The 26114-nt window shown below is 47.9% G+C and overlaps 1 protein-coding gene across 1 annotated transcript in view; it reads left to right on the top strand.

Annotated features, from left to right (window-relative positions):
- The window catches only part of FERMT1 (FERM domain containing kindlin 1), a 96472-nt gene extending 76141 nt beyond the window's left edge, over positions 1 to 20331 (top strand). The window contains exons 11-15 of the mRNA XM_088478037.1: positions 13640 to 13746; positions 15580 to 15801; positions 17155 to 17279; positions 18732 to 18873; positions 19749 to 20331. Of these exons, the coding sequence (XP_088334163.1) occupies positions 13640 to 13746; positions 15580 to 15801; positions 17155 to 17279; positions 18732 to 18873; positions 19749 to 19922 (770 nt within the window). The 3' untranslated portion in view covers positions 19923 to 20331. The remainder of the gene's footprint in view (positions 1 to 13639; positions 13747 to 15579; positions 15802 to 17154; positions 17280 to 18731; positions 18874 to 19748) is intronic.
- Positions 20332 to 26114: the final 5783 nt, after the last annotated feature.

Raw genomic sequence — 26114 nt, 5'->3', positions numbered from 1 at the left:
CCTGCATCCCACTACTGTCACTACTCCCATCCTGCCCCCCCTGCATCCCGCTATTATCACTACTCCCATCCTGCCCCCCTGCATCCCACTACTATCACTACTCCTATCCTGCCCCCCTACATCCCACGACAGTCACTACTCCCATCCTGCCCCCCTGCATCCCACTACTGTCACTACTCCTATCCTGCCCCCCTGCATCCCACTACTATCACTACTCCCATCCTGACCCCCTGCATCCCACTACTATCACTACTCCCATCCTGCCCCCCTGCATCCCACTACAGTCACTACTCCCATCCTGCCCCCCTGCATTCCACTACAGTCACTACTCCCATCCTGCCCCCCTGCATCCCACTACTATCAATACTCCCATCCTGCCCCCCTGCATCCCACTACTATCACTACTCCCATCCTGCCCCCCTGCATCCCACTACTATCACTACTCCCATCCTGCCCCCCTGCATCCCACTACTATCACTACTCCCATCCTGCCCCCCTGCATCCCACTACAGTCACTACTCCCATCCTGCCCCCCTGCATCCCACTACTATAACTACTCCTATCCTGCCCCCCTGCATCCCACTACTATCACTACTCCTATCCTGCCCCCCTGCATCCCACTACAGTCACTACTCCTATCCTGCCCCCCTGCATCCCACTACTGTCACTACTCCTATCCTGCCCCCTGCATCCCACTACTATCACTACTCCCATCCTGCCCCCCTGCATCCCACTACAGTCACTACTCCTATCCTGCCCCCCTGCATCCCACTACTGTCACTACTCCCATCCTGCCCCCTTGCATCCCACTACTATCACTACTCCCATCCTGCCCCCCTGCATTCCACTACAGTCACTACTCCCATCCTGCCCCCCTGCATCCCACTACTATCACTACTCCTATCCTGCCCCCCTGCATCCCACTACAGTCACTACTCCCATCCTGCCCCCTGCATCCCACTACTGTCACTACTCCTATCCTGCCCCTCTGCATCCCACTACTATCACTACTCCCATCCTGCCCCCCTGCATCCCACTACTCCCATCCTGCCCCCCTGCATCCCACTACAGTCACTACTCCCATCCTGCCCCCCTGCATCCCACTACTGTCACTACTCCCATCCTGCCCACCTGCATCACACTACAGTCACTACTCCTATCCTGCCCCCCTGCATCCCACTACAGTCACTACTCCCATCCTGCCCCCCTGCATCCCACTACTATCACTACTCCCATCCTGCCCCCCTGCATCCCACTACTATCACTACTCCCATCCTGCCCCCCTGCATCCCACTACTGTCACTACTCCTATCCTGCCCCCCTGCATCCCACTACTGTCACTACTCCCATCCTGCCCCCTGCATCCCACTATTATCACTACTCCCATCCTGCCCCCTGCATCCCACTATTATCACTACTCCCATCCTACCCCCTTGCATCCCACTACTGTCACTACTCCCATCCTGCCCACCTGCATCACACTACAGTCACAACTCCCATCCTGCCCCCCTGCATCCCACTACAGTAACTACTCCCATCCTGCCCCCCTGCATCCCACTACTATAACTACTCCTATCCTGCCCCCTTGCATCCCACTACTATCACTACTCCTATCCTGCCCCCCTGCATCCCACTACAGTCACTACTCCCATCCTGCCCCCCTGCATCCCACTACTGTCACTACTCCTATCCTGCCCCCCTGCATCCCACTACTATCACTACTCCTATCCTGCCCCATTGCATCCCACTACAGTCACTACTCCCATCCTGCCCCCCTGCATCCCACTACTGTCACTACTCCTATCCTGCCCCCCTGCATCCCACTAATATCACTACTCCCATCCTGCCCCCCTGCATCCCACTACTATCACTACTCCCATCCTGCCCCCCTGCATCCCACTACAGTCACTACTCCCATCCTGCCCCCCTGCATCCCACTACTGTCACTACTCCTATCCTGCCCCCCTGCATCCCACTACAGTCACTACTCCCATCCTGCCCCCCTGCATCCCACTACTGTCACTACTCCTATCCTGCCCCCCTGCATCCCACTACTATCACTACTCCCATCCTGCCCCCCTGCATCCCACTACTATCACTACTCCCATCCTGCCCCCCTGCATCCCACTACAGTCACTACTCCCATCCTGCCCCCCTGCATTCCACTACAGTCACTACTCCCATCCTGCCCCCCTGCATCCCACTACTATCACTACTCCCATCCTGCCCCCCTGCATCCCACTACTATCACTACTCCCATCCTGCCCCCCTGCATCCCACTACTATCACTACTCCCATCCTGCCCCCCTGCATCCCACTACTATCACTACTCCCATCCTGCCCCCCTGCATCCCACTACTATCACTACTCCCATCCTGCCCCCCTGCATCCCACTACTATCACTACTCCCATCCTGCCCCCCTGCATCCCACTACAGTCACTACTCCCATCCTGCCCCCCTGCATCCCACTACTATAACTACTCCTATCCTGCCCCCCTGCATCCCACTACTATCACTACTCCTATCCTGCCCCCCTGCATCCCACTACAGTCACTACTCCCATCCTGCCCCCCTGCATCCCACTACTGTCACTACTCCTATCCTGCACCCTGCATCCCACTACTATCACTACTCCCATCCTGCCCCCCTGCATCCCACTACAGTCACTACTCCTATCCTGCCCCCCTGCATCCCACTACTGTCACAACTCCCATCCTGCCCCCTTGCATCCCACTACTATCACTACTGCCATCCTGCCCCCCTGCATTCCACTACAGTCACTACTCCCATCCTGCCCCCCTGCATCCCACTACTATCACTACTCCCATCCTGCCCCCCTGCATCCCACTACAGTCACTACTCCCATCCTGCCCCGTGCATCCCACTACTGTCACTACTCCTATCCTGCCCCCCTGCATCCCACTACTATCACTACTCCCATCCTGCCCCCCTGCATCCCACTACTATCACTACTCCCATCCTGCCCCCCTGCATCCCACTACAGTCACTACTCCCATCCTGCCCCCCTGCATTCCTCTACAGTCACTACTCCCATCCTGCCCCCCTGCATCCCACTACTATCACTACTCCCATCCTGCCCCCCTGCATCCCACTACTATCACTACTCCCATCCTGCCCCCCTGCATCCCACTACTATCACTACTCCCATCCTGCCCCCCTGCATCCCACTACAGTCACTACTCCCATCCTTCCCCCCTGCATCCCACTACAGTCACTACTCCCATCCTGCCCCCCTGCATCCCACTACTGTCACTACTCCCATCCTGCCCCCCTGCATCACACTACAGTCACTACTCCTATCCTGCCCCCCTGCATCCCACTACAGTCACTACTCCCATCCTGCCCCCCTGCATCCCACTACTATCACTACTCCCATCCTGCCCCCCTGCATCCCACTACTATCACTACTCCCATCCTGCCCCCCTGCATCCCACTACTGTCACTACTCCTATCCTGCCCCCCTGCATCCCACTACTGTCACTACTCCCATCCTGCCCTCTGCATCCCACTATTATCACTACTCCCATCCTACCCCCTTGCATCCCACTACTGTCACTACTCCCATCCTGCCCACCTGCATCACACTACAGTCACAACTCCCATCCTGCCCCCCTGCATCCCACTACAGTCACTACTCCCATCCTGCCCCCCTGCATCCCACTACTATAACTACTCCTATCCTGCCCCCTTGCATCCCACTACTATCACTACTCCTATCCTGCCCCCCTGCATCCCACTACAGTCACTACTCCCATCCTGCCCCCCTGCATCCCACTACTGTCACTACTCCTATCCTGCCCCCCTGCATCCCACTACCGTCACTACTCCTATCCTGCCCCATTGCATCCCACTACAGTCACTACTCCCATCCTGCCCCCCTGCATCCCACTACTGTCACTACTCCTATCCTGCCCCCCTGCATCCCACTAATATCACTACTCCCATCCTGCCCCCCTGCATCCCGCTACTATCACTACTCCCATCCTGCCCCCCTGCATCCCACTACAGTCACTACTCCCATCCTGCCCCCCTGCATCCCACTACTATCACTACTCCCATCCTGCCCCCCTGCATCCCACTACAGTCACTACTCCCATCCTGCCCCCCTGCATTCCACTACAGTCACTACTCCCATCCTGCCCCCCTGCATCCCACTACTATCACTACTCCCATCCTGCCCCCCCGCATCCCACTACTATCACTACTCCCATCCTGCCCCCCTGCATCCCACTACAGTCACTACTCCCATCCTGCCCCCCTTCATCCCACTACTGTCACTACTCCCATCCTGCCCACCTGCATCACACTACAGTCACTATTCCCATCCTGCCCCCCTGCATCCCACTACTATCACTACTCCCATCCTGCCCCCCTGCATCCCACTACAGTCACTACTCCCATCCTTCCTCCCTGCATCCCACTACTGTCACTACTCCCATCCTGCCCCCCTGCATCCCACTACTATCACTACTCCCATCCTGCCCCCTGCATCCCACTACTATCACTACTCCTATCCTGCCCCCCTGCATCCCACTACTATCACTACTCCCATCCTGCCCCCTGCATCCCACTACTATCACTACTCCTATCCTGCCCCCCTGCATCCCACTACTATCACTACTCCCATCCTGCCCCCCTGCATCCCACTACAGTCACTACTCCCATCCTGCCCCCTGCATCCCACTACTATCACTACTTCTATCCTGCCCCCCTGCATCCCACTACAGTCACTACTCCCATCCGGCCCCCCTGCATCCCAATACTGTCACTACTCCCATCCTGCCCCCCTGCATTCCACTACTATCACTACTCCCATCCTGCCCCCCTGCATCCCACTACTATCACTACTCCCATCCTGCCCCCCTGCATCCCACTACAGTCACTACTCCCATCCTGCCCCCCTGCATCCCACTACTGTCACTACTCCTATCCTGCCCCCCTGCATCCCACTACTATCACTACTCCTATCCTGCCCCCCTGCATCCCACTACTGTCACTACTCCCATCCTGCCCCCCTGCATCCCACTACAGTCACTACTCCTATCCTGCCCCCCTGCATCCCAATACTATCACTACTCCTATCCTGCCCCCCTGCATCCCACTACAGTCACTACTCACATCCTGCCCCCCTGCATCCCACTACAGTCACTACTCCTATCCTGCCCCCCTGCATCCCACTACAGTCACTACTCCCATCCTGCCCCCCTTCATCCCACTATTATCACTACTCCCATCCTGCCCCCCTGCATCCCACTACAGTCACTACTCCCATCCTGCCCCCCTGCATTCCACTACAGTCACTACTCCCATCCTGCCCCCCTGCATCCCACTACTATCACTACTCCCATCCTGCCCCCCTGCATCCCACTACTATCACTTCTCCCATCCTGCCCCCCTGCATCCGACTACAGTCACTACTCCCATCCTGCCCCCCTGCATCCCACTACAGTCACTACTCCCATCCTGCCCCCCCTGCATCCCACTACTATCACTACTCCCATCCTGCCCCCCCTGCATCCCACTACAATCACTACTCCCATCCTGCCCCCCTGCATCCCACTACAGTCACTACTCCCATCCTGCCCCCCTGCATCCCAATACTATCACTACTCCCATCCTGCCCCCCTGCATTCCACTTCTATCACTACTCCCATCCTGCCCCCCTGCATCCCACTACTAGCACTACTCCCATCCTGCCCCCCTGCATCCCACTACAATCACTACTCCCATCCTGCCCCCCTGCATCCCTCTACAGTCACTACTCCCATCCTGCCCCCCTGCATCCCACTACAGTCACTACTCCCATCCTGCCCCCCTGCATCCCAATACTGTCACTACTCCCATCCTGCCCCCCTGCATCCCACTACTGTTGCTACTCCCATCCTGCCCCCCTGCATCCCAATACTGTCACTACTCCTATCCTGCCCCCCTGCATTCCACTACTGTCACTACTTCCATCCTGCCTCCCTGCATCCCACTACAGTCATTACTCCCATCCTGCCCCCCTGCATCCCACTACAGTCACTACTCCCATCCTGCCCCCCTGCATCCCACTACAGTCACTACTCCCATCCTGCCCCCCTGCATTCCACTACAGTCACTACTCCCATCCTGCCCCCCTGCATCCCACTACTATCACTACTCCCATCCTGCCCCCCTGCATCCCACTACTATCACTACCCCCATCCTGCCCCCCTGCATCCCACTACAGTCACTACTCCTATCCTGCCCCCCTGCATCCCACTACTGTCACAACTCCCATCCTGCCCCCTTGCATCCCACTACTATCACTACTGCCATCCTGCCCCCCTGCATTCCACTACAGTCACTACTCCCATCCTGCCCCCCTGCATCCCACTACTATCACTACTCCCATCCTGCCCCCCTGCATCCCACTACAGTCACTACTCCCATCCTGCCCCGTGCATCCCACTACTGTCACTACTCCTATCCTGCCCCCCTGCATCCCACTACTATCACTACTCCCATCCTGCCCCCCTGCATCCCACTACTATCACTACTCCCATCCTGCCCCCCTGCATCCCACTACAGTCACTACTCCCATCCTGCCCCCCTGCATTCCTCTACAGTCACTACTCCCATCCTGCCCCCCTGCATCCCACTACTATCACTACTCCCATCCTGCCCCCCTGCATCCCACTACTATCACTACTCCCATCCTGCCCCCCTGCATCCCACTACTATCACTACTCCCATCCTGCCCCCCTGCATCCCACTACAGTCACTACTCCCATCCTTCCCCCCTGCATCCCACTACAGTCACTACTCCCATCCTGCCCCCCTGCATCCCACTACTGTCACTACTCCCATCCTGCCCCCCTGCATCACACTACAGTCACTACTCCTATCCTGCCCCCCTGCATCCCACTACAGTCACTACTCCCATCCTGCCCCCCTGCATCCCACTACTATCACTACTCCCATCCTGCCCCCCTGCATCTCACTACTATCACTACTCCCATCCTGCCCCCCTGCATCCCACTACTGTCACTACTCCTATCCTGCCCCCCTGCATCCCACTACTGTCACTACTCCCATCCTGCCCTCTGCATCCCACTATTATCACTACTCCCATCCTACCCCCTTGCATCCCACTACTGTCACTACTCCCATCCTGCCCACCTGCATCACACTACAGTCACAACTCCCATCCTGCCCCCCTGCATCCCACTACAGTCACTACTCCCATCCTGCCCCCCTGCATCCCACTACTATAACTACTCCTATCCTGCCCCCTTGCATCCCACTACTATCACTACTCCTATCCTGCCCCCCTGCATCCCACTACAGTCACTACTCCCATCCTGCCCCCCTGCATCCCACTACTGTCACTACTCCTATCCTGCCCCCCTGCATCCCACTACCGTCACTACTCCTATCCTGCCCCATTGCATCCCACTACAGTCACTACTCCCATCCTGCCCCCCTGCATCCCACTACTGTCACTACTCCTATCCTGCCCCCCTGCATCCCACTAATATCACTACTCCCATCCTGCCCCCCTGCATCCCGCTACTATCACTACTCCCATCCTGCCCCCCTGCATCCCACTACAGTCACTACTCCCATCCTGCCCCCCTGCATCCCACTACTATCACTACTCCCATCCTGCCCCCCTGCATCCCACTACAGTCACTACTCCCATCCTGCCCCCCTGCATTCCACTACAGTCACTACTCCCATCCTGCCCCCCTGCATCCCACTACTATCACTACTCCCATCCTGCCCCCCCGCATCCCACTACTATCACTACTCCCATCCTGCCCCCCTGCATCCCACTACAGTCACTACTCCCATCCTGCCCCCCTTCATCCCACTACTGTCACTACTCCCATCCTGCCCACCTGCATCACACTACAGTCACTATTCCCATCCTGCCCCCCTGCATCCCACTACTATCACTACTCCCATCCTGCCCCCCTGCATCCCACTACAGTCACTACTCCTATCCTTCCTCCCTGCATCCCACTACTGTCACTACTCCCATCCTGCCCCCCTGCATCCCACTACTATCACTACTCCCATCCTGCCCCCTGCATCCCACTACTATCACTACTCCTATCCTGCCCCCCTGCATCCCACTACTATCACTACTCCCATCCTGCCCCCTGCATCCCACTACTATCACTACTCCTATCCTGCCCCCCTGCATCCCACTACTATCACTACTCCCATCCTGCCCCCCTGCATCCCACTACAGTCACTACTCCCATCCTGCCCCCTGCATCCCACTACTATCACTACTTCTATCCTGCCCCCCTGCATCCCACTACAGTCACTACTCCCATCCGGCCCCCCTGCATCCCAATACTGTCACTACTCCCATCCTGCCCCCCTGCATTCCACTACTATCACTACTCCCATCCTGCCCCCCTGCATCCCACTACTATCACTACTCCCATCCTGCCCCCCTGCATCCCACTACAGTCACTACTCCCATCCTGCCCCCCTGCATCCCACTACTGTCACTACTCCTATCCTGCCCCCCTGCATCCCACTACTATCACTACTCCTATCCTGCCCCCCTGCATCCCACTACTGTCACTACTCCCATCCTGCCCCCCTGCATCCCACTACAGTCACTACTCCTATCCTGCCCCCCTGCATCCCAATACTATCACTACTCCTATCCTGCCCCCCTGCATCCCACTACAGTCACTACTCACATCCTGCCCCCCTGCATCCCACTACAGTCACTACTCCTATCCTGCCCCCCTGCATCCCACTACAGTCACTACTCCCATCCTGCCCCCCTTCATCCCACTATTATCACTACTCCCATCCTGCCCCCCTGCATCCCACTACAGTCACTACTCCCATCCTGCCCCCCTGCATTCCACTACAGTCACTACTCCCATCCTGCCCCCCTGCATCCCACTACTATCACTACTCCCATCCTGCCCCCCTGCATCCCACTACTATCACTTCTCCCATCCTGCCCCCCTGCATCCGACTACAGTCACTACTCCCATCCTGCCCCCCTGCATCCCACTACAGTCACTACTCCCATCCTGCCCCCCCTGCATCCCACTACTATCACTACTCCCATCCTGCCCCCCCTGCATCCCACTACTATCACTACTCCCATCCTGCCCCCCTGCATCCCACTACAGTCACTACTCCCATCCTGCCCCCCTGCATCCCAATACTATCACTACTCCCATCCTGCCCCCCTGCATTCCACTTCTATCACTACTCCCATCCTGCCCCCCTGCATCCCACTACTAGCACTACTCCCATCCTGCCCCCCTGCATCCCACTACAATCACTACTCCCATCCTGCCCCCCTGCATCCCTCTACAGTCACTACTCCCATCCTGCCCCCCTGCATCCCACTACAGTCACTACTCCCATCCTGCCCCCCTGCATCCCAATACTGTCACTACTCCCATCCTGCCCCCCTGCATCCCACTACTGTTGCTACTCCCATCCTGCCCCCCTGCATCCCAATACTGTCACTACTCCTATCCTGCCCCCCTGCATTCCACTACTGTCACTACTTCCATCCTGCCTCCCTGCATCCCACTACAGTCATTACTCCCATCCTGCCCCCCTGCATCCCACTACAGTCACTACTCCCATCCTGCCCCCCTGCATCCCACTACAGTCACTACTCCCATCCTGCCCCCCTGCATTCCACTACAGTCACTACTCCCATCCTGCCCCCCTGCATCCCACTACTATCACTACTCCCATCCTGCCCCCCTGCATCCCACTACTATCACTACCCCCATCCTGCCCCCCTGCATCCCACTACAGTCACTACTCCCATCCTGCCCCCCTGCATCCCACTACAGTCACTACTCCCATCCTGCCCCCCTGCATCCCAGTACAGTCACTACTCCCATCCTGCCCCCCTGCATCCCACTACTATCACTACTCCCATCCTGCCCCCCTGCATCCCACTACTGTCACTACTCCCATCCTGCCCCCCTGCATCCCACTACAGTCACTACTCCCATCCTGCCCCCCTGCATCCCACTACAGTCACTACTCCCATCCTGCCCCCCTGCATCCAACTATTATCACTACTCCCATCCTTCCCCCCTGCATCCCACTACAGTCACTACTCCCATCCTGCCCCCCTGCATCCCACTACTATCACTACTCCCATCCTGCCCCCCTGCATCCCAATACTATCACTACTCCCATCCTGCCCCCCTGCATCCCAATACTATCACTACTCCCATCCTGCCCCCCTGCATCCCAATACTATCACTACTCCTTTCCTGCCCCCCTGCATCCCACTATTATCACTACTTCCATCCTGCCCCAGGGGCGTATCTATGATGGGTGCAGGGTGTGCGGAGAACACAGGCCCCTGGGTCCAGGGTGGCCCCGCACTGTACACCCTGCACCCATAATAATACTTACCTCTCCGGAGTTCCATATCGGTGCGGGCATCCGGCGCTGTAAAACGACTGGAAATTTTCCCAGTGACCTGTGTATATACTATAGACTCTGGGCACACTCTAGTGCCCAGAGTCTATAACTCCGGCGCTGACCGTGCACAGTTCAGTGTGCTGCCGGCCGCCGGGTGGAGAGGACGGGGTCCGTGTCGGAGGCTGCACGCGGGCACCCTCCTCTCTAGAAATGCCCCTGTCCTGCCCCCCTGCATCCCACTACAGTCACTACTCCCATCCTGACCCCAGCAGCAGCGGAGTGTATGGAGATCATGCTTCAGGTGCTGGTTCCGGTAGAGGCAATTGACTACCAGCCCTACCCCCCTAACATCACAATACAGTACCCACCCAAACTACCATCCCCGCCTCTGGAACATACCCGTAACCTACACTGCCTCCGGCCTCCGGATCATACCCTACCCCTTGGCCCCCTAGACATACAGTACCCTCCAGCCCAGGGACATACACTACCCACCATTCCCGCCCGGCCCCAGGGACATACACTGCTCGCCATATTTTTTTATTGTGGAGGCCGATGTTTTTTTATTTTTCTGTGGGGGCTAATGAGTTTTTATTATCCTACCGAGGGTCAATGTGTGTTTTTTTTCTGTGCTGACCAATGTGTTTTTTGTTTTTTTGCGGGGGCCAATGTGCAATGTGTTTGTATTTATTTTTCTCCTGTGGGGGCAAATGTGTTTTATTGTTTACTTCAGGGGCCAATGTGTGTGTTTTTTTTTATAGTGGCCAATTTGTTTTATTGTTTCCTGTCAGCGTGGCTTCTATTTATACTTTGTCCAGGAGTGCTGTCCATACACACATTGCTATATACATATATATATATATAAAAAATAAGACAGACGGACGGCACTCCATAGACTGATGTAAATTAATAAATAGGTCCTTTAATGAGCAATAAATAAAAAGGTCCTTTAATGATATATGTGTGTGTGTGTGTGTGTGTGTGTGTGTGTGTGTGTGTGTGTGTGTGTGTGTGTGTGTGTGTGTGTGTGTGTGTGTGTGTGTGTGTGTGTAAATAAATATATATGTATGTGCGTGTATATATATATATATATGTATGTATGTGTATATATATATATATATATATATATATAATTATATATATAGATCTGTGTGTATCTGTACCTATAAATATATGTGCACATATGTATATGGGGTCTGTATGCGGATGTTTTTCTATGTGTACCTATGTACAGTATAAATAAAGAAGAGTTGGTATGTTTTACACTATAAAAGGGATTATGTATGTCTATCTATATCTATGTACAGTATGTCTGTATGTTTATCTACATGAGTATATGTAGGCTAGGCATATCATCTCTTTAATTTGGGATACTCATGAATTACACAGGTTCTGTGGTGAAATGTAGACTTGAAGTCAGCCAGACACAGAACCTGTGTAATTCGTGGGTGTCCCGAATTAAAGGGATGAATGTAACAGCGCCCCGGATTCAGCCCCCAGTTACCGGGTACAGCAGCGCTGGTGTCAGGCAGTTACTATAGGGCATCTGGCGCCCTCTGCTATGCTTTTGTGATTATTATTGATTGTATGGTGGCACTATTGTTTGTAATTCTGCTGGAAGTCAGTCTCTTTGTGCCAAGTGTGTTGGCATCTATAGACGTGCTGAAGTATATAGGAAATACTGTTTTATGGTGGCCGGGGGGGTGGGGCGGGGGAATAAGTGACGCATGACTACAGCGCATGCAACGGGGGCAAACAGGGGCACTAGAGTGCAGCTTTGCCTAGGGCGCCTGGAAACCTACCACCGGCCCTGCCGCTAAACAAAGCAAGTTCCTCTAGTGCCTACAGTAACTCGCTTCCCACACCTTGTGCAGTCAAAGCTCCGTGTGTCATAGAGATAAAACCTGGACCCTCTCCACGTTCCCGAAAATAAAGAGATCCCAACTGCAAAATTCCCAGTGAGAGATGGACGCGCTGCTGTTGGTGGAGCGGACCCTCCATGATTTTGCACAGCACATGCTCTTGTACGCAGGTCTACAATTCTATCTGCAGAGGTGGAACAAGGCTGTAATGGGTCAATCTCACCTAGGCAAGATTCAGTGAGGACCAGTTGATGCAATTGCGGACTTTGCAGAGTTGGGCGTAAGCATAAATGCGCCTAATTTCATATGTATCCTTTGCATAGAGTATAGGCTGCTCCAAGTGCAGGCTGATGATAATGACTAGTAACCTTTGGAAGACATTAGCATATTTTCGCAATTGCGATCCGTGAGAGATCGCTGTTGCGATTGAATTAGCTTTAGCATTGGTTTTGGATCTGGATTTTATTTTTAACAAAAGTTTATAAAACTTTTTTTTTTTCTTTTAACAATTTCCGAAATGCGACTCGGGTCTGTCCAGATCCATGAAATTTGTGTGGATTCGGATCTCTGGAGAACCGAACCGCACATCTCTAGTGTGTACATTGCTAAGTTTTATTTAATCTATTTTCAAATTGAAAATGCAAAGCATGTCTGCTATATATACAATGATATAAAACAGGAGTCACTAATATAAACAATGTTTCCTAGCTTCCATACACCTCCCACAGGGGCACAACATTCCTTCAGTAATCCGGCTAGTAGTGAGTGTAGCAATGTATCCAACTGACCATGACATGTTTATACAAATCAGGGAAAAGGGCAATCGCCATCTAATGAGTGGTGAAAACATTACACAGGCAGCTGGTCAACGCTGCAGCATGACTGTAACATAGGAGTGACTCTCCACATTCACATGACTATAATGTACTGTCTTATACGTTCCTTCATACAAGTTCTGCAAAATACATTGCTTTATTTTTACTAAATCTTCTTGCTGTGTTTTGTAGGCATGTCTTTATGTCAACACGCAGCACTGTTTTCATTACCCTTGAAAAAAAGTACAAACCTGCTATCTGACTACTGCTGTTTAATACAATGTAGAGAGCACAGCGGAGCTGTGCGGTATCCAAGGGCATTAAAAATAGTCAACTTGTCCTTGTGACATACAGTAAATAAATTATTGATTTATTATGTGATCTATATGAATCTATGTGTATGGATTACATATGTATATTAGAAAAGCACAAACTGTTTCTCGAGCATATTTAAGCATAACTTAAATAAATAAATAAAGCGTTTCCATATTCACATGGGTGGAAGTATTGAATTTGCTATGTCTGTCTCTGTTCAGGTTCTGAAGTTGTACCAGATGTAAATGTATCACAGAAACGATTTGGGATTAAACTATTAATACCATTTGCAGAAGGAATGAATGAAATTTACTTAAGATGTGATAATGTAAGTATGAAAGTATATTTTATATGCAGTAGTATATTAGTACTATAATTATGCTATTCTTTCATTGTTAATGGTTACTAGGTCAGACAATCAGTTCTCTAAAAAAATGTTTTAGGGCAACTGTACAGTTTAATAAATTAGATTTTTTTTTTGGTGTCGGCGTGGGATACAGTCAGTATTCCCCGAGGCCGTGATGCCGACACTGATATTACCGGCGTTGGAATCCCGGGAGGGTTAGGGTAGGTAGAGGGTAAGGGTTAGCATACTGAACAACAAGTGTCGTAATGATAGCCCTGTTGGGATACCGGTGTCGAGATTCTGACAGCTGGGATCCCGACTGCCGGCATCCCATACCGATTCCTACAGTCAATATCCCGATTGCTGCAATGCCGGCACTGATATTAGTGGCGCCCAAATCCTGCCATCTATCACAAGCCCGGCACCGACATCCCGACCGCTGGGATACTGAAGGTAAGTAGCGAGGTTGGGGGGAAGCATTTCACTCTCATCTACACTTAAGACTGAAGAAGTGTAACTGAGGTGTAGCCGAGCATCTTAACGTGGGCAATGGTCAGTGAGGGCATGTCTATGCAACTGCGGGCTATGCAGTGTTGGACATACACATAAGTACACCTGTTTGTGGGCATATCATTTGCACCTAGTATAGGATAGGTGCAAGTGTGCACTGGTGACGATGATAAGTAGCAAACTAATAGTATATAAATAATAACTAAGAGTACACATAGGGGGAGGGAGCACCACAAGAAGTGTACAATTCTGCATATGAGTAAATATATGCATTTATCTGTGTATGCAGATCAGGAGGAACATACTGTATGCACCATTTCCATCAAGCACTACATCAGGCCTCAATGTGTGGGTGGGCTTTGCCCAAGTTCCCTTAGACTTTTTAAAAATCACAAAGGTCGGTCAATATACTGTTGACAAAATTGTGTGTGTATTGGTTAGTGTGTCTGTGGTAGACCGCAATCTCTGCATTCTCTGATTGAAAAGCACAGCGTAATGTGTTTGAGCTATATAAACAGATAATTATAATATAATCCTTATTAGATATTTTTGTGAGACATCCAGCTGGATTTTGTGACTCACAAATGTGTCCTGATTCCCGATACGCTGGTTACTAATCACTGACACAGGATATGGGTCCAACATATAATAATTACTGACATTACATAATACACCATATACATACAATAACCAGGTAAGCACTTCCAAAAAAAACACAGGGGGAGATTTACCAAATCTTGGAGAGAGATAAAGTACCCACCGGTCAGCTTCTGTCATTTTACAGTCTGTGCTAGAAAAAATGACAGATAGAAGCTTATTGGTTGGTACTTTATCTGTAAATTTGAATTGCTGTCTGAGGGTATGATTACAAATAATCCCCTCTGTAGTCCCTGAGAAATTTTACCTTGTACTCATGTTAACATGAAAAATGTAAGTATTCTGCTAAACACTGCTGATAATTTAGTTTTTAATGAAGTTTCTTGTGTATAAACTATGTAAAAAAAAAACTAAATAAAAAGTATCTAAGAAATCAACTTTAGCACATAAACCACAAACAGATAAAAATGTGCTGAACTCATCTGGACTACAGGTCATAAGCTGCTCCTGCCTATCCTGAATATGTACAGTAAATAAGAGTTTGGAGTCAGTTTGAGAGTCTGCAGAATATTTTGTAACAGGAATTGGAATCTGGTCAAATACTTAAATAAATGGATTTATATTCTGCCTTTCTTTACTATCTTGTACCTGCTTAGTGCTGTTCACATAATTCGGTTGTATTAAATTCCTGTTACCTTCCAAAACCAGGAAGCCCAGTATGCCAAATGGATGGCCGCTTGCATACTGGCATCAAAAGGAAAGACAATGGCGGATAGCTCGTATCGATCAGAAGTCCAAAACATTCTCTCGTTCCTCCGGATGAAGAACAGAAATACTACAGCACAAATGCCTTCTGACATTGAGAACGTGGACATCAAGCCAGAGTGTTTAGTGTCCCCAAAGTATGCCAAGAAGTACAAAACAAAACAGGTATTTCATGAACAATCCTACATACATACATACATACATACATACATACATACCTACATAATACACACATACATGTAGAATAATTGTTTCCGTGGCACATTACCCCTTTTTGTGGTGCTACCACAAGTAAAACTCAGAATATGACCTTTTTTCTATATGGTCACAGAACACTTGGGGCAGGATGCATGACGCATCACATTCAGGATGCAATGCACCCCACCAACCTTCACATGCATGCCGGCGTTAGCAACACCGGTATGCATGACGAACACCGCAAAGGACCTCTCTCTCGGACCTCCTTTACGATGGAGGGACTTCCGGGTCTATTACCCAGACGCATCTCTGGCATGCAGAAGGACGCATTCGCCGCGGGGGTGCTGGGAGGGGTCCCATTGGATCCCTCTCACAGCACTCTCCCGATAGAAGCCCATGGCGTTACCCATCACATCCAAGCCCCAGAGTGCATCGCATTCTGGGGCCTGGTGCATATGAGAAATGCGGTCAAACCCGCATTTTGGGGGTTTGACCGCATTTCTACTTCTGCTGCATCCCGCCCCTAGCAACCAATCAGATTCTGTGTATCATTTTCTAGAATGCAATGGAGAAATGATAGCTAGACTCTGATTGGTTGCTAGGGGCAACATCACCACTTTTCTGTCTTAGAAGCTGAGTAAATCTACACCTGTGTATTTGATAATGCAGCGACCGGTGAGCTTCCTACTGAGACAGCCACTGGCTGCGGTGCTAATCTGCACATCGGTCGCACCATCGAAGCTTACATCGGCTCTATGGCAGGTACAATTGCTCCGTCTGAACACTGCGATACACCCGTGTCTGCCTAACCACCCCCGCCTGTTACTTCCCAGTAACACCCACTAAAATCCAGGGCACTTACATCCAAATTTGCTCTGTGTCTCCTGGCGATAACCATCGGGACGCTTCTGCAGTGCGATTCGGACATATGCGCAATATTACCAACAACGCCCAACTGCATAAATATTAGCGTTGCGTGTAGTTAGCGTGCACCTTTAAATAAGGGCCCTAGTGTCCTTATGTGTTACAGTACAGTGGCCATTACGCCTATTACGCTCATTTCCATGACAGTATTGAGGCATGAGACCACAGGCCATGTTGTTTTATGAACAATAGGAATGTCAGACTCGTAATATCTGTAATACGGTAAGTTGCATTAGGGAATGTGTTATTTCTTGTAGCTAATGAACACTGAAGACCTCAGAAATTACTTATAATAAGCTACGGCAACAGAACTCACCATTTATACAGCTATTATTCACAGGAGCTTACACACTTGTTAGCGTCACTTTTGTACTTAAAATATTTTTGTTTTCACAGTTGGCTTCCCGCATTCTGGAGGCACAGCAGAACATTTCTCAGATGCCTCTCGTTGAAGCCAAAATGAGGTTTATCCAGGCATGGCAATCGCTCCCAGAGTTTGGCTTGGCCTACTATATTGTAAGGTAAAGTTCATATTTTTCATAGGTTTTATCAGCAAATTTGTTATTCTTTTGCTGTTGATTTCTTCCTTTCAAGAGACAAATGGAGGTTAGTTGAACGGGGAGAATTCCACCTTTTAGGTCTTGTTAAATATGTAATAAATTCAAACATTACGTGAAAACTTTATTTCAACTTGAAATTAGTATTGGTTCAGGTTGTAGTTGACAACATGAAGATTCTTACCTGGAGAGTTCTGTTGTCAGGAACCGTCAGGATTCCCAAAGCCTCTAGAGGTTTAGCATTGGGCTCCTGCATGCTTCCTATGTTGGTTTGTCTTAAACACATTGTCAATGCCTTGTCACTGCGGACCTCCCATTTACATGCAGTGTGTGCATAGCAAAGTTACCATCATTAAAGCACGTGGTTTATGGCCTTCAGCAAAGAAATGTACAAAAGAAAACTAAGGATAAAACTTACGGAATCGGAATGAAATACCGACGGCTGAAGGTGGGCGTCAGGATTTCGATGCCTATTTTTAGTACAGGGTGTCGGGATTCTGACGTCCGGCATTCCGGACGCCAGTAATGTCACTGCATCCCAAGCATACTGTCAGGGCCGTAGCTAGGGTAGTGCGGCCTGTGCCATCGCACAGGGCACCATAGGTCAGGGGGCGCTGTTTGGGCCTGTCAAATTTCTGTTTATTATCATTCTTGCTTGTAGCTCCCTCTTATTTCATCCCCAACATCTCCTGGCCTCTCCTATCTATTCCCTGGCCCTTCCCCATGAAGCCATGGCCCTTTTTCGGGTGCATTATGTCCCTTTGAAAAATGAGTAGGGCGCCAATGCTCTTTCTGGCACAGGGCACCAAAAAGTCTAGTTACGGCTCTGGGTACTGTACAATATAACCAGAGTTGCTGAGACCTATGGCAGGCCCAGGTGCTAAAGGTGGACATGAACAAACACAGGACCGCTCATTGAAACTTACCATAATTATGGGTGTGGTCACATTTATCCTCCTCGATGGTTGGTCCAGGGCCCCTATACACGCTACCAGACCCTGGTAGTACCAGCACTGCCCCATCCCCCCTCACAGCAGCAAGCTATAGCAAAACAGCTCAGGCTTGCAAATGTTCTCAACAATAGAAAAAAGGGAGAGAGTTCCAGAGACAGAAGTAAAAGTATGATACGGAGAAGTGGGAAGGAAGAGGAGAAGGTGAAAGGGCTTAGACGGTGATCTGTAAGAGTCCCAAGGCCACTGTCCTATTTCAAGGTCCAAAAGACATGATTGTCAGCTGTTTTATTCAATTTTTTAAGAAATCCAAAATCGAATCTGAACCAGAACACTAGAGGGTGGTTTTTGCCAGCTAAAGGGAAGATTATTTTGGATCTATCAATTCATAAAACATCTGCCCTCGTTTTCCCCATTATGGATAGTAACATTGATGGTAATAGAAACGTCTTCACTATTTCAACAGATTTAAGGATATCAAGAAAGATGAACTACTTGGTGTATCCTACAACAGACTTATCAGGATAGATATGGCAACTGGGGACCCTGTCACAACCTGGAGATACTCCAACATGAAACAATGGAATGTTAACTGGGAAATACAACAGGTATCTTCAAAATTATTCTTCTAAGTGTCATTTAGGCCAGGTACACACTTGCACAATATTGGCCCGATTTGCCCAATTCAGGCAAATCAGAAAGATAAATCGGGCATATCGTGCAGTGTGTATGACCGATTGTGCACTCCCGCAGGTCGCATGTATGGCCAATCACACGATATACCATACGGGGCTGTGTAGTTTAATGAAGGACGGAACGAGTGATCGCTCCGTCGTTCATTAAATCTTCCTAGTGTGTAGCGGCAATCTTGCATGGTCTGGGACGAAGAGTAATCACCCAGACCATTGGCAAGATTGACTGTCGTTCTAGTGTGTACCCACCCTTAGAAACATTAATATTGAATTACATAAAGTTCTAGTTGTTAGATGAAAGATCTGATAATCCACCTAAAATGATCCAACATTTTCGTAGAATTTATAGACAGTAGACAATGTGGCTGTGCAATGTGCTACCATTTGCAGGATTGAGGTCATCATTAGAATATATTTTTTGTTCTAAAGGGTAACCCCACTCAAAATAAAAAAATAAAAAAAAACAATTGCACTTATGCAATCCCTCCGTCTGTATTTACTAAAGAAATAGGGCAAAATGCTTATTTATAATCAGTCACTCTGAAAGTGTTCAGTTAGCCAAGAGATAGGGGTCACAGTACATTGCCTTGACGGTACGGCGGTGTGCTTATTTGCCCATCACGGTACCTCCTACATTGCTGATTCTCCTACGCCCCTAATGGAATCGATCAATAGAGCATTTAAATATGTGAATAACTTGTGTAATTATTTTGCGCAGTGGCCCGGTCCCCTTCCGTACCAGGCATAAAATCAGCTCCTTTCTTTTACTTGTCATTGTGTTTGTCTTCTAGGTCGCCATTGAATTTGACCCTAACATTTCCATCGCCTTCATGTGTCAAAGTGCAAGCTGCAAAGTGGTTCATGAATATATAGGAGGTTATATCTTCCTCTCTACTCGATCAAAAGACCAGAATGAGACTTTGGATGAAGAACTTTTCCATAAACTAACTGGAGGCCAGGAATGAGAACCAGAAGAAGAATCAACTCTTATTTATACAGAATATATATATATATATATATATATATATATATATATATATATATATATATATATATATATGCTTGCCATATATATATACAGCTTTCATCATAAGGGAAGCACTTCTTCCAGTTCCATGTTATCCAGACTTCCTGTGTGTAAGACATCTGAGGAGACCTGCAGAGAGCCCATTTATAACCTCTTCAGCTGATGACATAACACCATGGATTATAGCATGCTAGCTGTGGGATTACATAGAACTCCAATGGTGTGGAGACTCTTCTATGCGTGACTGCTATCACCTCATCTTTTACGTTCCATGACTCTTAAACCATTCTGCAAAGACATAACTTTCATTGAGACTTTGAAATCTAATAAACTCAGAATTTGTCATATTGTTCTATTCTTCTTCTTTGTATTTTGTCTCAAGCAGTGATGCACTAAAATAAGTGTTAAATACAAGTTTCAAGAAATTGGTATCTGTTATTTTTGTTTTTGTTTTATTAGGCTGAATTTGTTAAGAATGTTGCATACATTAAAGTATGCTGAACATAAATTTAAATATCAGGATTTCCAGTGATGGTATTGATATAAGAAAAATAGTCAAATGTATGTATAGAATATAGATACGCTTATTTAACTGCAATTATAAAATGTATTATACATGGGTGACTTGGAGTAAAAGGTGATTTATTTTTGCAGGATAAATGCATAATATAATTATTGCCCCCTACAGGCGATCAGTCGGAACCTCTCTTATGTCATTGTAATATACCGTATATATACACATATCCGTATAAGACAGGAATGGGTTGTGGTTTATTATTATTCAAGATGTCTGTACTTACATTACACTATTTTGCAAATTTGTGTAATGCAAGTTAATCCAAAATATGTATACTGAAGAAAACTGACATTACAGTTGAAACGTACGTCGGGCAGTTGCAGCGCTGCTGCTTATCTCTATGTAAATAAAAGAACATTTCTACCTGCTAAACGTGAGTGCTGTTCTATTGCACTGTGCTGCTTCAGGAAGTGTTAGTGGTTTATATATATATATATATATATATATATATGTATATATGTAAAACAACAACAAAAACTCAGTGCGCTAGTACAAAATAGTAAATGAAATAGAGACAGGATACCACAGTCCTGAAGTGATTTCACAGAGACACACTAGACTGTGTCTTTTTGGTCTTAATTTAAATCTTAATAGTGCACAGGCCAGCAGCCACAGCAAATCAGCCGGCGTCTTCCCCTCACACAGACCCAGATCCTAATGGGTAGAAATCTGAAATATTAGAGCACAAAAAGGGGGCGCCACATTGTGCATCAAATATAGACAAAAGTTTTATTGCATAAAAAACAGAAACTCCAGGTCAGTGTGCATACCAAAGTAGGTGGTCTAAAACCACCGCAAGCATAAACAGTGATGTAAATAACAATAAGGCTGGTGTTTCACCCGAACGTCTACAGGATCTAATGCAGCCAGTCAAGCAGTAACAGAGGGTCACGCCAGGCCACGCCCCAACATGTTTCATCCTTGGATTTTGTCAGGAGACTCCACACAGGGGTTAGATCTTTTATAGCTGGTTCCTCCCTTAGGGCAATCGGATTCCACAGATTAATATCCTACGCGTTTCGTCCGAGAGGATTTCATCAGGGGTAAACAATTCAAAATAAACACTGTAACCAATCCTGATTATAGGTTGGTTAAAAGAATATCCTTATATCAATTGGGACCAGAACAAATGATGTAACCAATCCTGATATTAAATTGGATAGGATGAGATCCTTGTTTCAATTAAGATTTATAAGGTGATCTAAATTCACTCCAGGAACCTGCTATAAAAAATCTAACCCCTGTGTGGGTAGAAGCAGGATACTTATTTCTCCCAAACTGTGGCATTGGATCATTACTGATGTAAGCAATTTTTTAGTAATGAAGTAATATTTTTAAAATTGATGTCATATGACTAGTGAATTTTATTAAAAATTTCTGAAAAATAAATAATTTTTGGATTGATTCTAATGTGTGGCCTTATTGGCCAAATTTTCTGGGTGTTCTTTGGTGAGAGGGTCTATTTAGAACCATTATTGAGAAAAAAACAATAATAACAGAAAGGAACATTTTCATCAGTGTCCAGCATTTGACATTCCTGATTGGATCTTCCTCCCAATGCTACAATATAGTGTTTAAGCTCTTGTCTTCGGCAAAAAACTTTTATGTGATTAGGGCGCCCTCTAAGTGTTTTTTGTTATTTCTGTTATTTATTGCTCCCACTAATAGGGGAGCTACTTGAGGTGCTGCATTATTGTAGCGCAAGATAAAGGCATTGTTTATATATATAAAATATATATATATATATATATATATACAGTAAGTTTCATACAGATGTGTCCTTGTACACCTAGAGGTAAATTTAGTAAGATTTGTGTTTGTTGTCGATTTGTAATCGTTGGACATCGCCAAAATGTCATGTGCAAGATCAGTCGATTTTCCCCATATACAATAGACTCTGCTGTCAAATCAAAGCATGAATCCACTGACAGATGTCAGCGGATTCCAAGTACTGCACAGATTAGTATGATCTTTGCAGGCTTTGGTGTTAAAAGTATTTAAGGTTTATTTTTTTTAGTTTATTTTTTTAAATGGCTTGGTTTGGTCATGGTCATGGAAAACCGAGGGGAAAACTGGAATGGGGTTTCCCCTATTTTTCATTGACCAGCTCCAAGATGAACCAGCCGGGGTGGAAACGCCATAGCAGGGGGACATGCAGCATGCGGTCCCCCTGCCAAAGCAATAACTAGCCCCAAACTGGTCGGCCCAGGGCTGGCAATCCTCAGACAGTGGGGAGGCTGTCAAATAAACTGCCCGCTGATTGACTCCCTCCCTTGTAATTTTAGATGCTGTGAGGTTGTCAAAATTGACTGGGAATGAATGTTATCAATACTAATAATACCATAGGAACAAAAACAGATCTAAGTTACATGATTGTAGCTGTTTTTATAAATGTTTAAAGAAATCCAAAACACGACAATGATTTAGAACCCAAACATGGTGATCTGTGCACATATCTCATTTTATTAGCTTATTATATACATTTTTTATATATTGTTTGGCACAATTTACAGGTGCCTTTTGTAATGACCTCCAAACAGCACTACTCCTTCAGTTTATTTTGTCATTACAAATGAGAATTCAGGGCTTACTGGTGTGGACAGACATGAATTACATTGATTTCCCCTTGCATCCTCGGTCAGGTGACATCAGCGCCAGAGGCATTCTTCCAGCAGCAGCACCAATTTGCAACACCTCTTCAGCCTCCTCACTTCCTCCTGGGATGGCGAAGTATATGTGGTTTTGAGGGAAAGGGTGCCACACTTCTGCCTGAGCCTCGAAAGGATTATTGGACAGTCTGAAAGGGAGATTGTTAACTGTAAAGTGAGAGATGTGCCGTGGCCAGTGGTTGTTAGATAAATGCTCCACAGGTGCCGCCAGCAGGAAATAGAGTATGTAATAAAGAGACATTCTTAATTTTGATGGCACGACAAAGAGTTGAAGGTGTTGAGTTGGCCTCCAAATCCCCCAAATCTCAGTCCGATCGATCACCTGTGGGATGTGCTGGAAAAACAAGTCTGAGCCATGGAGGCCTTACCTCGCAACTTACAGGCCTTAAAGGATCTGCTGCCAACATCTTGGTGCCAGATACCACAGGATGCCTTCAGAGGTTTTGTGAAGTCCGTGCCTTGACGGGACAGAGCTGTTTTGGTGGCACGAGGGAGACCTACACAATATCAGGCAGGTGGCTTTAGTTATGGCTGATCAGTCGGTAGATAGACAGTGGCGTAATTTCATCCCAGTCGCCTGGAGGCAAGATAGATGTTAGCACCCCCACTCTCCCCTGCCGTCTCTTCAACTTTGGAAAATAAACGACATGCCCTTAACATCCCTATGAAAATTACTTGTGTCATGCAACTCAGTGCTCCCCATCCAGTTACAGCCCGTTTTCCTGCTTACCTGTTACTGCTTGCGTTTACCAATTGATGCAGATCCATGCAATTTTTGCACTCCTAATTTGATGCATGTGCAGTGATATCTCAAAAAATTATGCATGCGCAATAGTGTAAAAATCGCTCATCCATCTGCGATCTTTGTGAGTGCCTGACAATATGTACAGCATTTTAGTGACTGCCATACAATACTGATAGCATTTGTAATGACTACTATACAAAGCTGATGACATTTTAGTGACTGCCATACACCACTGAAAGCATTTTTATTGACCGGCAGACAATAAGGAGAGCATTTTAGTGATCACCATATAATGCAGAGAACATCACAGCGACCACAATATAATGCAGAGAATGTTGCAGTGACTGGCATATAATGCAGAGAGCATTGCAGTGTCTGCCATATAATACACAGACTATCAGTGCCCACCACATAATGTAGAGAGTGCTGCAGTGCCCACCATATAATTCAGAGTGTTGCAGTGCCCAACATATAATTCAGTATCACGGTGCACGCCAAATAATGCAGACAGAGTATCACAGTGCCCACTATGTAATGCAGAGAGTCACAGTGCCTGCCAAGTAATGCAGAGTGTCGCAGTGGCTGCCATGTAATGCAGACAGTGTCGCAGTGCTCTCCATGTAATGCAGAGTGTCGCAGTGGCTGCCATGTAATGCAGACAGTGTCACAGTGCTCTCCATATAATGCAGAGTGTTGCAGTGCCCACCATGTAATGCAGAGAATGTCACAGTGCCCACTATGTAATGCAGAGTGTCACAGTGCCTGCCAAGAAATGCAGATTGCCGGAGTGCCCGCCATCTAATGCAGACAGTGTAGCAGTGGCCGGCATGTAATGCAGAGTGTGTTGCAGTAACCAAATTGACCCACATTTAACGCAGAACAATATTAAAAAAAAGCAAGTAACTGCACCTGGAACAAACCATGTTGCAATGAAGGGGGTACATATACATTTATTTGTTTGCATGCAGGGTAAATATTGGCTGCTTTTGCACAGAATGTAGCTCACAAAAGCTGGACAGCTTTATTTGTACACTGCAATATAGATTTGAGTTTGGACACACTCCTCGCAAATATAAATCTCTCTGGTTATTTTAAATCTTCCACATCTAGTGCAGCGTGGTTTTATCAAGGTGCAAAGTTATTTGCTCTTTTTTGCTTAAAGCTGGGTACACACTATGCGAACCGTCTTATGATATATCGTTAGGACGAGCATCATAACAATATATCGTGCAGATCGTATAATGTGTACGGCTCATTGTGTGTGCACGTGGGTCATTCATCGCATCGTCTTATCTGCCGTGCGATGCAATGAACAATGCTATGCTGCTAATTGCATCATAGGGCAATATGTCGCTGGGTCATACACTCAGATCATGCAGTATGTAGGCCAGCGTGATAAATCGTTTCATGCTCCGTGCCATCGATGGGTACCCATATCGCATAGTGTGTACCCAGCATTACACTGAACTGAGAATCAAGCCCTCTGTCTCCTGATACAAAGATTAATACAGCGAAGTTTGGGTCTATAACTATAGATCACGTTCTCGTTTTCTATAAATGCACCTGGTTCCTCATCTCCAGGAGGAATTTTAGGCTGGAGACACAGAAACCTGGTACCATTTCCCACAAATGGTTCATGTCAGACTCTGCTTATCTCCCCTGTCAGCCAAGAATGTATCACCCATCCTTAACATTCCACTTCTTTTACATGTACAAGACACAGTTGTATCAACTCACAAACAGCATCCAGATAAATTAGGACAAAACCCCAAGACTTTGCTTTCAAAGAGCATACCAGGATATGAGTGTGCAAATGGATAATTGCATGGATCATCATCATTATTATTATCTATTTATCTACTACCTATATATTCTACAGAGCAGAACAGGCAAACCATACAATATTAGCTATATATATATATATATATATATATATATATATATATATAAAAGCTATTGCTAGTATATAGCATTTTTTTATTTGAGCTGTTCTAGTTGTACTGCTGCGCATAGGGGATCTGTCGTGGGAGTGACCCAAGTAACCATCAGCGCTATACAGACTGGTAGCAGCAGCGCCTTCACCCACCACTCACACCAATGTCACTATGTGCCCTGTACACAGACTGCTATGTAGCCTAT

Source organism: Taudactylus pleione, unplaced genomic scaffold, assembly GCF_031769625.1.
Source record: "Taudactylus pleione unplaced genomic scaffold, aTauple2 ptg000206l, whole genome shotgun sequence".
In the NCBI taxonomy this organism is placed as follows: Eukaryota; Metazoa; Chordata; class Amphibia; order Anura; family Myobatrachidae; genus Taudactylus; species Taudactylus pleione.
Note: the sequence above shows the minus strand (reverse complement) of the source record. Positions and strands in the feature narration are given on the sequence as shown.